The sequence below is a fragment of the Nerophis ophidion genome, linkage group LG03 (assembly GCF_033978795.1).
Source record: "Nerophis ophidion isolate RoL-2023_Sa linkage group LG03, RoL_Noph_v1.0, whole genome shotgun sequence".
In the NCBI taxonomy this organism is placed as follows: Eukaryota; Metazoa; Chordata; class Actinopteri; order Syngnathiformes; family Syngnathidae; genus Nerophis; species Nerophis ophidion.
Genome location: NC_084613.1, coordinates 60,686,768 through 60,701,282, shown reverse-complemented (window position 1 = coordinate 60,701,282; position 14,515 = coordinate 60,686,768). Strand labels below are relative to the sequence as shown.

The 14,515-nt window shown below is 37.8% G+C and overlaps 1 protein-coding gene across 4 annotated transcripts in view; it reads left to right on the top strand.

Moving 5' to 3' along the window:
* rock2a (rho-associated, coiled-coil containing protein kinase 2a) overlaps positions 1-14,515 on the top strand; it is a 70,054-nt gene that overhangs the window by 23,093 nt on the left and 32,446 nt on the right. For 3 of the 4 annotated variants that reach the window (XM_061895740.1, XM_061895739.1, XM_061895738.1), the window contains exons 2-5: positions 9,344-9,425; positions 9,508-9,608; positions 9,820-9,957; positions 12,846-13,106. In XM_061895740.1, coding sequence (XP_061751724.1) covers positions 9,344-9,425; positions 9,508-9,608; positions 9,820-9,957; positions 12,846-13,106 — 582 coding nt within the window. Of the gene's footprint in view, positions 1-9,343; positions 9,426-9,507; positions 9,609-9,819; positions 9,958-9,983; positions 12,646-12,845; positions 13,107-14,515 lie in introns of those variants that run through there. The other variant, XM_061895741.1, reaches the window with a different exon arrangement.

The window sequence follows — 14,515 nt, the reverse complement described above, 5'->3', positions numbered from 1 at the left end:
ATAAATTGCTACATCTGTCTGTGTGTTTCTTTTATTTGTCTCTGGCTTTAAAACTGGATACACGAGGTCTTGTAAGGTTCGAAAGCGAGAAAAGCGCTTCCTCCATAGCAGACACTGCGCTGGACGGCAAAATCAAACGGCTCTGTAGGTCCAAACTTTGCCATTGTACCTTCCTCATGTTAATGAGGAAGCTGAGCTTGTTTTATACATCACTCATTTATTTCAGTCGTCTACAGTGCAACACTCATGAGCTAACTTGGCTAACATTAGCAACTCTCATGACACACACACCTCTAGTGACCCACAGTGGCCAAGAATGGTCAAACAAGGCAATTTTCACAACAGATCCAGTGTTTCCCACAGGTCAGGCATCTATTTGTGGTGGTGTGGTCGGGCGGCGGGGTGTGTGTGTGTGGGGGGGGGGATAGCGGTGGCGGCGATGACCAAGAGGAACGCGGAGTAGGAATATAATTACAACACTTTATGTACATATTTATATAATATTTACATATTTATATAATATGTAAATATAAGCTCCATTCACAGACAGAGTCCCATTGCTTTTATGAGCGGTCGAGCGAGTCAAAAGCCCCCCCAGAATTTTTTTATTTTTTTATTTGTGGCGGCCGTAATTCTTGTGTGGCGGGCCGCCACAGATAAATGTATATGTGGGAAACCCTGAGATCACTATTCTTATTTTCTGACATTTCCACAGTAAATGTAAAGGAGGTTCATCAGCTGCCTGACACTTCATAAATAACTTGCTATCTACTGTACCTATTTTAAACAATTGAGAGCATGTAAATACTATCTATTCAAGATGTTAAATTGACTCAGTTTATTTTTAATGCATCTCATTGGGGCTTTTACAAATATCATTCCATGACATCTCAGTGCACGCAATCGATATGTCATGTATTTTCTAAAATGTTTAAATTAATCATCAATTTCCGAACACATGCATTATTTGCATTTCTAGTATTTATTATTCCATAAAACCTTTTAACTATTTAAAAAAAAATTGTATCCTGATGAAAAACGTATTCTCCAGTTTGTTGCTTTCATAAGTCATACATCGAGAGGATATGCATTTTTGCAGCACATTTTAAAGAGAGATAATAATAAAAAAAAATACTTCTGTTTATAATGTATTGATCAGCTAATTCAGAATTGGATGATTATTTAGAAGGCTTAAGTGCAGTTCCGGTTTTAATAATTTTAATTGAATGTACATTGTGATGATTGATAGCCGAATCCTTTTCATTGGCTATTGTCTACGGCTGTGCACAAAGTCAGAACACTGGATTGTACTCCAGAAAAATAAATAAATTCTCAGATGAGACTGTCTTGCGAGCCATTAATTTTTTTAAGTGGCATTAAAAATGGCATTTAAAAACATTAAATTAGATATGTAAAAACTCTGGTATATATTGTGTCCAAAGTTGGTAATATCTGTTCAGCAAATGTTACAAAATATCTGAGAGCAACACAATAGTTTTCTTGCAAAGGCTTCAATTCACTGCAAAATATGTTACTTTAACGAAGGCAAACAATGTCATAAGCGAGCCAGTAAACGCAGCTTAAAAATGAAACATGCCGGGAATGTGGGACTTCTTCAGAGTGAATGAGACGGCTCAAACATGTGTCATCTGCAATTTACGTGAATCTTCAGTAAGAGCGCAATCAAATCGTTATACCAAATACCAAAAGTGCAAAGACAAAGTTATTGTGTTCATATTGCAATAAGAAACAAACAAACTGCTCCTTTGTAGTCACTTTATTTACAAATTGTACCAGGTTACACTCAGCCTTTACCTATACCAAGTCAAAGTCACACCATAATACGTAAGGTGCCCTCACTGACATCTGGAAACACCAAAATTAATAAAATTACGGAGACATAATAGTCATTGAATTTCCTTGCAACTACTTTGTCTGAAGGGGTCCCATTATGCAAAGCCAACTTTTTTTATTTTTTACCTGTTAGTACCTGTTTTTGTGTATTTGGGATCCCTGTACTAAACAGGCCGTTTTTACTTTAAGACATTTGTGATATATTTTGTCATAGTTACACCAGCAGGTGTCTCCATTTATGGTAAAGGTTTACCTGAAGAGCTTTGCGCGAGTCTGCCATTTTTCTTATCCAGTTGTATTACAGTACATAGTTGTACTCAATAAGTTCGTTATTTTTCCTCTATCTTTTTGTTGTGTGGCATACTGGCTTGTACAAGTACAAGTATTATGTCTGAACGAATATGGCAAAAATAATAAACCCGATTATTTTTAATAATATTGAAATCACAATTAATAACACGACTATTCATTAATTTGAAAACATGAGTATTTATTGCATCCTCAAAAGTCAACATTCAATACAATTTAAAAGAACAATGCGTATAAATTAGTAACGAATAAACAAGTAAAATTATATTAAGTAACCAATAGATTCAGGGATGGGAATTTTCCGCGGATCTGTGGAATTCCGCCGATTTTGGCGCTGCCAGGATCATTTCTGTGAATCGTTTAAATCCGGGGAGAAAATTATAGGGGGGGGGTAGGTACTCGTGGTTTTTGTCTCTTTCAGGCATGTGATTTTTCCGTCTAAAGTCGGAATTCCGTCATTTTTAATCTCGGGGGGGGGGGAAAAAGTGTCGACCAATCAACTACGGTGTAATATAATATTACGCCATAGTTGATTGGTCGATATGTTCCTTGTCACCAATCAGGACATCTGTTATGAATGATGACGTCATTACCGCCATTTTCCAAAAGTAAACGATGTCGGTTCTCGAGAGAAAGGACGCTTCACGAGTAAAAGAAATTGATAAACATGTCAAAAATAAGTTTCAGTGGGACTGAATGGAAAGGGAAATTACTGATACTGTTGGGAAGAAGGAAGTCACGACTTTGTTCGGCAATTTTATTCGGAAAATCGGTCGTCCCGGAAAAGTTTTGTGCACGTGGTGTCATGATAATATTGACTATGGATCACGAGGTCTCAAGGCTTTGGAAGTACATGCGAAACGCCAAAAACATATGAAACAACTTGAAGCAAGGAAAATAAACTTTTCACTAGCTGGTACTTTTGAATGTCAACCAAAAGTGAGCAAACCTTACGGACTTCATCGTTTGTTTACATCGACAACTGCCGTAGACATCAAGAGGAAAGATCCACCCAAACAAACCACTTCAGTTGCAGACAGGGTAGTTAATAATGAGGTAAGCTAAAACATATTTCCTTGCGAAATACGCATGTTTGTTTTAAATATTAACTAATTGCTTTGCGAAATATAATTTTTTTTTTCTAAAAATAAAAAGCCACGTGAAAATATATTATGAAATTACAGAAATTCAAAGAGTCGCATTATTGATTACAGTTAACAATTTATTTGAAATAAATTTGCATATAATACTAGAGGCAGAAGTTGGCAGAGAAATCCAAAAAATAAGCTACAAAAGCAGAGACCAAAAGGAAAATACAGGCTGCTCAGAAATTTGCAAGGAAAGCTCATGTTAGGGCTCTCCGAGCAAGTAAATGTGGGAAGTGAACTGAAATAATGTGGTAATACTGTAAATAAACTGTAGATTATAACACTGATCAATGTGACACCAGTGGATGTGAAATGAACACAAGATGTAAATATTAGTGACTAAATACTGTTGGGATTGAACCATATACAGTGATTCATTAGGATAATTGGGGTATGTATGTTCTATTAATGATGTTTTCATGTCTTTAAACACTAAAATATTTTCTTCACATAGTGTTGTCTTTGTTAATTTTAGCATGTTAAATTGGTGAAAAACCAGGAGCTACGGGGGCATTGCCCACCTTATCCCCCCACCAGGGTACCGCCCTGGACCTGGCTGGGGGCCCAATATCGTCGAAGTAGACGAACTGATCAGCGATTTCATTGCAAAGTGCGATGAACCGGGACGTGCTCAGTGCCTATATTGCAAGGACATTGTGAACTATGGATCTCGGGAAAAGGTGGCACTTTTTGACCACGCGAAATCGGCAAGGCATCTAAGTAAAGTGAGTTTACGGAGAAGAATTCTGGTTAATCCATTTGTAGGCCTATTTTTGTCTATAATCCAAAAGTGTGCAAGAATTTGATATGTGTAAACTTGTATACACAAATTTCATCAAATGATACATTTTTTATTTGCTAAAAAATGTAAAATTTTGGTCAGGAGAATATTGTTAGATTTTGACTCAAAATAGCAGGAAATGCATCCTAAGCTAACATAGATTTCAAATTTTTTCTGGGGGGGCATGCCCCCAAAGCCCCCTAGCAGGCGAGTGCACCAGGTGCGGCCTTCCGCAAAGCGGCGTTTTAGGATTAAATCATTTTCAGTTGATTTTGTAAATCTTCATTCCCATCCCTGTAGATTAAAATAGCAATACCAATATAAAAAAAAAAAAAACATTCAGTTTTTTCATTTTTATTGTTTTTAATTCCATTTTGATTTTTAAAATTGTCAAAAATGGTTCGGAATGCTTTTGATATGTAAATAATACAGTAGTTTTAGTTTATGTACGAGGTAGATTAAGTAGCAATAGTATACGGTTCCTTGGATTTGTATCGGCTCGAGACTGGGTAGCTTTCACATTTGAGTGTATACGGTATCAATTCCCGGTACGTAGATATGGATAACGACACTCAACTGTACCAATTATCGGTACTTCTGTGTGTGAGTTCAGAAATGGTAATTTGTTTGATAATTAAATCTAATTGTTTTATTTACAATCATACAGTGTGCTGATAAGTATGTGCTGTCCATTTGTTATGTCTTGTTTTCTTACACTTCTGTATCTCATTTGCAATTGTTTTATAGTAGACTCCTCATGCATTTGCAACTCCAGGACGTTAGATGGCAGTAGTGTTTAGGCTATGGTACGATATGTTGCCTCTGGGGAGTAGTCATTGCCATGAAACTTAATCTAGTCTTTTGTTGCGTTCTAAAGGTGTTTATACTGTAAGTATAGTCCTTATCACACACCAGGTGTTTGATGGTGACGTACATCTTAGTTGTAGTTTTCATTACCAAATTTGGAGGTGTTGAAATCACTATGTAACACCCCTTTGCCAAATCCAATGTAGATTACAATCAAGGTAGTGCATTTTGAAAAGAGGAGCCTCATTGGTAGGGTAGTGTTTTTGTCAGGCATTCTTGCTTGGTTGGCATTTAAAATTGTTACATTATCCAGAGGCGGTTCGCTCTGAGCGCTGTTTGAGTGCTTATTTGCCCGCTAAGTGTTTGAGCCAGCGACTAGTCTGCAACTGGATGTGACGTCAAAAGCAACACAGGTATTGAAATATTGCACCGTTTGATTTTATGTGAATCAATACCCAGAACTAGAGACAGAATTCCGTCGGCTCCTATTAATTGGCAGATCCCAACATCCTGATCAGATGGGTGTAAGGTCTACTATTCAACATAGAAATATGAACATTTGATACACAGTTGATACAGTATGTAAATGTTCATGCAGCAACTAATAATTAAGTCCAATTCTTTATACACTAGACTATAATACACTGAAGTAAACATGTCATATTCCTAAAATGATGGTTAGTGTGAATGTTGTCTGTCTATCTGTGTTGGCCCTGCGATGAGGTGGCGACTTGTCCAGGGTGTACCCCGCCTTCCGCCCGATTGTAGCTGAGATAGGCGCCAGCGCCCCCCGCGACCCCGAAAGGGAATAAGCGGTAGAAAATGGATGGATGGATGGTTAGCCCAACCTTTAAATAGAAAGGTTTGTCTTCTGCAGTGTCATTGTATGTCTCTGTATTTCCTGTAGTGTGACAAAACCACCACATTATTGCAACTTGACCACAAAAGAAAAACATTATTGGGGCATACTGAGTGAGCGGCATCGCACACAGTATTGCTTTCATAATTGCATTGCTTTTATACTGTATTTCAACCCTGAAATGTAATTTTAACTGTATGCTAGTATTTAATCTGTTTTTATCTGTTATTTGCATTTAAGGTAAAAACTATAGTGTAAAAGTAAAAGATTATTGACAAACTTGATCTTTGGATTAGGCACGGTAGTAGTTTTGTTTTAATAGTAGTTTAAATGTTTCTCTCTTTTTTATTGAATATGTGAAGGTCTTTCATGTTAACTTAGAACATTTCAGAGCAGTAGTCGCAGCCAGTACGGCCGCAGAGGAAATGAGTTGCACTCATTGTCACAGTGAAGTTATCTGCCTGGCACAGGGCGGGGTGGATCATTTCCTGAATTGCTTTTAGGGAGATCCTGGTCCATGTATTTATGTGCACACCCCCTCTTAACTGTATGCTCTCCTCCACCCCCAGCATGTGTATTTTTTTCCTTAGATAGTAGTTTTGTGTGAGGTTAGTCCTTTAATGGGGAAGTGCCGTTGAGTTGTCGAAACAGTAGTGCTACCTCGTCGCTGACTGACTGCCTGCAGTCGAGCGGGGAACGACGGAAAGAACAGGAGGACAGGCAGATAAGACTGTGAAAAGAGCAAGGAGTGGAGATAGACACGGATCCTATGTATACAATTCAGACACGTGCGTATGGACACGCCTTTTAAACACTAAATTCATCAAACATATTATGTGTTAGATACTAAACCTGAAGTTACAACTAATTCTGGTACACATTATTTGCTAGGGTTAGTGTAAATTATACAGTTTATTTCCAAATAGCAAGGGTTATTACAGGTGTCAGATTTGCTGTCTTTTTTTGGAAAACACAAAGACACAAAGAGCTTTTATAGCATGATTAGAATGATTTTGGTTAAAACCACTTAATTGGATTTTCTCTTTTTTTATAAAGGGATCCTTCTATGCAAAACCAACTTTTATTAGCTGTTGGTAACTGTTTTTGGGAATATGGGATCCCCATAAAGTCCCGAGAATTTTAAATCAAACCACGAAAGTATAGAGGAGGTATTTATAAAACAATATTGCTTTCTTCCATAATTAAAGGTGAACTGCACTTTTTTGGGAATTTTGCCTATCGTTCACAATCATTTAGGAAAACAAGAAAACAAAAGTTTATATATAAATTTTTTCGCCTTCTAACATGGAAAAATCGTCACATTCTAGTTGGCTAGCAATGCAGGTAATGGGATCAATTCTACATCTAAATCACTTTAAAAATGTATTTCAAAAACCTCAACAATATTTCATTTACGTTCCATAACTCGTATAATAACCAATCTGTAGTTACATTGTTATTGTAAGAGTGAACACTGAGGAATTATTTTTCTAGTGTAGTAACACATCGCCATGCTAGAGTATTAGGCGTATAAGCTAACTACGGCAAGATATAAGCTATCTTCTTCACCAGCACAAAATGAGTTTGAGGTTGTAATGCACAACACAATGTGATAAGACACCAATAACAAAACACGAACAATCATATTATAATAATTTAAAGCATTAGCCCACATTTCATGTAATGTTTGTACACAGCTGAACTAGCCAGAGAGCTAGCACAAATATATACTGCCTGAAAAACATGAACAATCATATTATAATAATTGTAAGGCATTAACCCACATTTCATGTAATTTTAGTACACAGCTGAGCTAGCCAGAGAGCGTCTGCTGTGTAGTTGTAATAACGTGCGTCGTGATGCGTGTATCATGATCGATGTCAAAGTGATTCACTTGATGGACAGTTGTCTGTCTGGTCCAGCTGACTGGGGAAATATCCTCCTGATTTTGTGTAAGCAATCCGTTTATGTTGAAAAAGCTTGTCTCCAAGATCCACATTCATAGTGTCGTCGCTTTCACCTGACCCTACCGGCTTCCGTCTGCTCCAACGTCTCACCCTCTTCTATGTGCTCTCTTGTATAAGTGAAGTGAATTATATTAATATAGCGCTTTTCTCAAGTGACTCAAAGCGCTTTACTTTGTGAAAACCAATATCTAAGTTACATTTAAAACCAGTGTGGGTGGCGCTGGGAGCAGGTGGGTAAAGTGTCTTGCCCAAGGACACAACGGCAGTGACTAGGATGATGCAAGCTGCAACCCTCAAGTTGCTGGCACGGCCGCTCTACCAACCGAGCTATACCGCCCCACATAAGCAGTAGTTCATCCTCAGTATTTTTAGCTTCAAAAATATAAGGTTGTGAATCCTAATTTTTCCAAAAATAGTAGTCTTTGTTGTTTGTTACTAAGTCTGCAATGATTAGAACGCACATGCGTGTTTGATTACGGAAGTAGAAACAAACATTTGTTGTCAGAAGTCAGACGTGCGCTGCTATTGGAAACAGAAATCAATGCCCGGAAAAAATCAGTCTCGGAAATTATTAAAGTGATAGATAGGTAAATATTCAACAAAGTACATATTGTTATGGACACGTCTGTTACCACAATATATGTAGACTTGCAGTGTGTATATAAAAAGTTGCTGTTGGGCCTTGAATGCTACAACAGTGACTTCCATTAGCCGCATATTTCAAGCGGTATTTATCATCTTCATAATCCTAAAAAAAACGTGTCTTCTTGTCTCTCATAATGATTGTGAACGATAAGCAACATTCAAAAAAAAAGTGCAGTTCCCCACATAACAAAGGAGAAGAGTGCTGAGTTATGTTCCTAATTTCAACTGCAAACATAATCTTTCATATAACTCTCTTGACTATCATAAGACTGCATCTACAGTATATAGTCTTTCAATTATTCATTTGCTGATACTGTACCTCATGTGGTTGCTGTTACTACCTATATGGATCCTCCTTAAACAGATTATTGTTGAACTGTGCAGAAAGTATTAATTGCTCAGCGCTAAACCATATTTTTCAGACCGTTTACATAATGTCAAAAGAAACAGTGATCTTATCATTTGTCAGCAGATGAATGCCAGCGACAGTTTAGTAGGTGGCAGCTGGATAACTGAGTCATGCAGTGTGCAGACAGTGGACTCACAATGCAGTTTGTGATGTTAAAGGGTAAAACCTCAGGCTAAGTTTAATTCAATCCTCCTGCTGTTTTATGACGATTGGTTTTGCACGCCACTGCAGAGTCTGGACATGCACTTTTTTTCTGTTTAGTCACAGTGTATGACTATTTTGCAATACCTTTTTATAAAATGGTTTTGTTATTAAAAATCTGGAAACTGCCTTATTTTCTCCCACAGGATTAATAAAGTATATCTTGCTGTCTGAATCTTGGGTCAATGATCTAATGAAATATAAATTGTGTTTGGTGACATGTTTTATATTTATTTTCCCATCCATTGGTGTTCTATTGCTGGCATTTATTGCTTTTTAGGGAGATTGATGAACCTGCTGAGACAACTAAAAATAATGTTCCATATTTAGTTATGTTTGAATTTTACTTTTGATTTTTTCCAGGATTCCATAAATGCTCTAGTGTTAGATTTGGACTACCCTGCACTTCGCAAGAATAAAAACATTGAAAACTTCCTAAACAGATGTAAGTTTGATGTGATTCTTATCAAAAACTGAAGTTAACCCATCACAATATTGATAATACTAAAAATGATTTGTCTGTTCAGATGAAGCCGTCATAAGACAAGTTCGAGAGCTCCAGATGAAGTCAGAAGACTTTGACAGAGTTAAAGTTATTGGGAGAGGAGCTTTTGGTGAGGTTCAACTGGTGAGTAATGTCTAAAAAATTAAAGACCCTGATTATTTTCCATTGACACTTAAAAAACAAGTTCATAGTGGACTTTCAACATTTGAATATGAGAGTTAATGTATCCTCACTTTCAAGCCAAAATATCAGAAAGTGCGCATGAAACTCAGTTTGTCATCTGATTCAACACAATGTGGCTAATGGCTCCTCGGTATTGTGTACCACTATTAAGGTCAGGCATAAAGCCTCTCAGAAAGTCTACGCCATGAAGCTTCTCAGCAAGTTTGAGATGATCAAACGCTCAGACTCGGCCTTCTTTTGGGAAGAAAGGGACATCATGGCCTTTGCCAACAGTCCATGGGTGGTGCAGGTATGTAATTTAAGTCAACAGTATTTAATTTTAGGATGTGCCAATCAAGCGGCCAATGACCAGGATCAGCCTACTTTCATGATAAAGTACGTGATCGACATTTTCGATTAATACTGTTTAAGAACAGCGATGCTCAATGGCTAATATTGTATTTCTTTAGTACCCTTGCTGACCGGCTAGCAGTTAATTGTGTGTCTCCAAATACAGTACGGAGATTCTCCTCAAAGTTAATATTAGTCACCTCCAGTATGGCATATAAGCAACATTTCCCAATATTTTAAGTTTAATTATCAAGTATGAAAAATTAGGTTAAACATGTTACACACTGGCAGCACGGTGTTACAGGGGTTAGAGCATGTGCCTCACAATACGAAGTTCCTGAGTTCAATCCCGGGCTCGGGATCTTTCTGTGTGGGGTTTGCATGTTCTTCCCGTGACTGCCTGGGTTCCCTCTGGTTACTCCGGCTTCCTCCCACCTCCATAGACATGAACCTGGGGATAGATTAATTGGCAACACTAAATTGGTTCAGTGTGTGAATGTGAGTGTAAATGTTGTCCGTCTGTCTGTGTTAGCCCTGCAATGATATGGCAACTTGTTCATGGTGTACCCCGCCTACTGCTCGTATGCGGCTGGGATAGGCTCCAGCACCACTCGTGACACTGAAAGGGACAAACGGTTGAAAATGGATGGATAGATGGATGTTACACACTAAGAGCAAGCCAGGAGCAGGCATGCTAATAACTCGCTTGAAACAACAGAAGAAAAAAAGCACGTAAGGTCTAAGAAGTCTTGTTGTAATCTTTTTGCAGCAGAAAGTAAGCAACTATTAACAGGAAGTTAAAAGTAGATTATTAAAAGTCTAGAGATAGGATATTTTATCCACAACTGTTGGTGTGTCAGGTTGTCACCATTACAGCTAGTATACAACATGTAAGAGGGCGGATCGATCCATAAATTAGTGGTGTCGACACCAAATGAAGTATCAGAACATGATCAATACTAGATTGATTAGATCTTTTTTTGCTTCTCAAAACATATATGTTTTTTGTTTTTGTGAATGTTTAAAAATTCAGGTAATAAGTCCATGAACACAGAAGGACATAGAGGGGAAAAAGGGATTTCAATGAGTAATAGTAGTGTTTTCTTTGTTTAGTTTTTGGGTAGTACTGACTTTGTTTTGCTCCAACAAATGTATGTAATAAAAAAAAAGTAAGGAGCTAGTTTAAATATTGTGCCAATAGCACTTATAAATTAATTGTAAAATATTTAGGTAATACATCGCAATTTGTATCGGCCGATCTTACTTATGGATAATTGGTATTTGAATCGAAAGCATGAATCACTGATCTCAGCATCCCTATTTATTTTCTTTTACAGCCATTTTTTTTTTACAATATTTTGGCATCGTCAATACCGTATTTTTCTCTTTTTGACCTATACATGTTGTTAAAATATTGCAGGCTCATGTAACTGATGCCAAAGCTATAAATAATAATAATGCATTTGAGAGTGAGCCCTGCTGGCATTTTCGGATCTCTCTGCACAAAGTGTTTTACAGTCTTTTTGAAAAAAGTGAGGTTAAAGTTAAAGTTAAAGTACCAATGATTGTCACAAATTTGTCCTCTGCATTTGACCCATCCCCTTGATCACCCCGTGGGAGGTGAGGGGAGCAGTGGGCAGCAGCGGTGCCGCGCCCGGGAATCATTTATGGTGATTTGTTGCATTGACGTCAGCGTGTGCCTGACTTACTTATATGAGGATACCCATGTAAATGTTTTAGGCCTGCCCTCTCCCCCACTCTGCCTCAGAAGTTATTTCGCTGTGCGCTGCTTCTGCTATTTACAACTATTACAGTGTTTTAAATATCTCTTGAGAATGTTGACATTTTCAACAGATATTATGATACTTTTGTAATATTTGCTGTTTACTCTAAATTCCCACACCGGCAACATGAATTGGTAGAGCTTGAGAGCGTTAGCCTGCCCTTTGGAAGTCCTGAGAATTTTCACCCATAAAGCTTTCTGTGTGGGTAATCGTGTGGAGCTGCAATCAAATGCAAAGGGTTGAAAATCTATGATACATCCTCTTTCAAGGGGAACTGCACTTTTTTTTGTAATTTAGCATATTGTTCACAAACATTATGAAAGACATGACGCCAGACAGATTAAAAAAAATTAAAAATTCTAAATATTAAATAAATCTGATCAAAACTCTGCTTCCAATGAAGCCCATAAAAAACATCCAAACACCTCCATTAGGGTTTTATATACATGATCTAAGTATATATGTAATGTAGTAGCGGACACATTTTATTATAATAGGTAATATTTTCGTATTTTGACCATTTAAGTTTTTTGATCATTAATTTCAAAGTGGATCACAATGTTTGATCTATTTTTTTCTTCATCACGGATTTCTGCTCACTGCAGATTTTATAAGAGCCAACAAAGATAATAAAACATCACTTACTGTGCAACGTCAGCTGTCATTAGGATGCCGTCTGCTAGGATGTTTATATATTCCTATTCAGGTGAAGAATGACTCATAATCCTCACGAAGAAATGGGGTGGGGTGCGGGGGTGATGAGACATGCGCTTTTTGTGTCGTTCTCACCACTTTCAGGTCCTAAATTGGCTGGGAAAGTGTCTCAACTTGTCGGATTACCTACTCAGACGTCTCATGTCCAGGTGAGATCCATGAATTATGATCTATAATTAATTTACACGGAGCAGGGAAGCAAGGAAACAGCAGACCACACGATGATGTACACGTAGGGAGACATGGACGTGATAACGTCGCCGCTATCAATAATTTGTCTTTGTTAGCGCTTATAATGACAATATCACCAATACTTGCTTAATATTCAAAATTTGTATTTGTTGTCTAGTTGTGCTGTGCCTTCCAAGATGAGCACTACCTCTACATGGTGATGGAATATATGCCAGGAGGTGACCTGGTCAACCTCACCAGTACCTATGACGTGCCAGAGAAATGGGCCAAGTTTTACACAGCAGAAGTGGTGATGGCACTGCATGCTATTCACTCGATGGGCTTCATCCACCGCGACGTCAAGCCAGACAACATGCTGCTGGACGGACACGGACACCTGAAACTTGCAGATTTCGGCACGTGCATGAAGATGGACTCAGTGAGTTGCATTCAACCATGAAAAGGTTCAAAATGGCAGGGGAATGTTTTAGAAGATTAAAGCACACAATCTTTTCTAATGCCCTTTGCAGCATTTTTGATTGAAGGCTACTGTATATAAATAAGATTTGATTGATTTCTGGGATGCTGACCAACGTTTTAAGTTCTTAAAATTTTAAAACAAAAATGTTTTGCATAGGAAATAATTAAAAAAGTGAACTGTCGCAGGGTTAAATTGTGGCCTAAAACCTGCCGTTAAAATGAAAAGGAAAAAAAATCCAAACGGTGACAATCCTACATAACTGTCTTATATATTATATCTAGCGTTGTCAAATTATTATTTTTGATCAGATTAATTAAACTTTTGAATTTGGATTTATCATGATTAATCGCAGGTTATTGATCACCTGCACCATTTCGATTAATTTAAAAAAAGACCCCAATATTTAAACACAAATGCAATTTCATTGTCAAAATGTCATCCATAATTTTTTTTTAACGTTTTACTTAAACTACATTTTTTTATCAAAACCTGGTAACATAACATATATTCACCTTATAACGACTTGCGCTGTCTTTTAGGTAACCATCTATGTTTAAAGGAGTAGGTACGTTTAAAATGAATTATGTGATTAATCTGCATATTCTCTTTGTAGTGGTTTGCCCTAAGGCAGGCCCAGGTCTTTGAAGCATTCACTTCACTGGTGCCTCTTGACATTTTCATAAGAGCTGCCATCCTTTACCATATCTAGCATCGCAGATCTTCTTCTTGTCCTCCACTCTACCTTCAATCATGACCAGTCAATTCTTTGTGACGTAGCGTGTGGCCGATCCAGGCTCTCTGCCCACTGTGGACGATGTACACTACAGCCCTTTCTTCTCCTGCCTGCCGTAGCAGTTCTTCATTACTTATCTTGTCCGACTACCAGATGTTCATGACCTTCTTCCACATTCACATTTAGCAGCTTTCCAATCGTCTGATCTCTTCTTTGTGAAGTCTCCATGTTTCTGCACTGTCCAACAATGTACACCAGATCACCGTCTTTTTCAAGGTCTGCAGTTCTTTTATGTTAGAACATGCATCATTCGCACGTTCGATCCTTGACTCAATGTCACAGTATGTATATTGGGCTACTATACTGCCAAGGTAGCCAAACTGTGTCACTTGGTTCAGCTGTATACCACCAAGGCGGATTGCAAATTATTCACCCAACTGCTTTGAGATCTTAATCACCTTTGTTTTCTTACTGTTTATCTTTATGTCGTACTCTTCTGCCGTCTCATGCCACCCTGGTCATCATGAGTTGTAAACTGTAAACAGACCCAGCTACTGTGATCTGCTCATCCACGTATCTCACTCTTGATGAAATGTCCTCCCACCTGAATGGCTTCATCCACCTGACTTAAGGC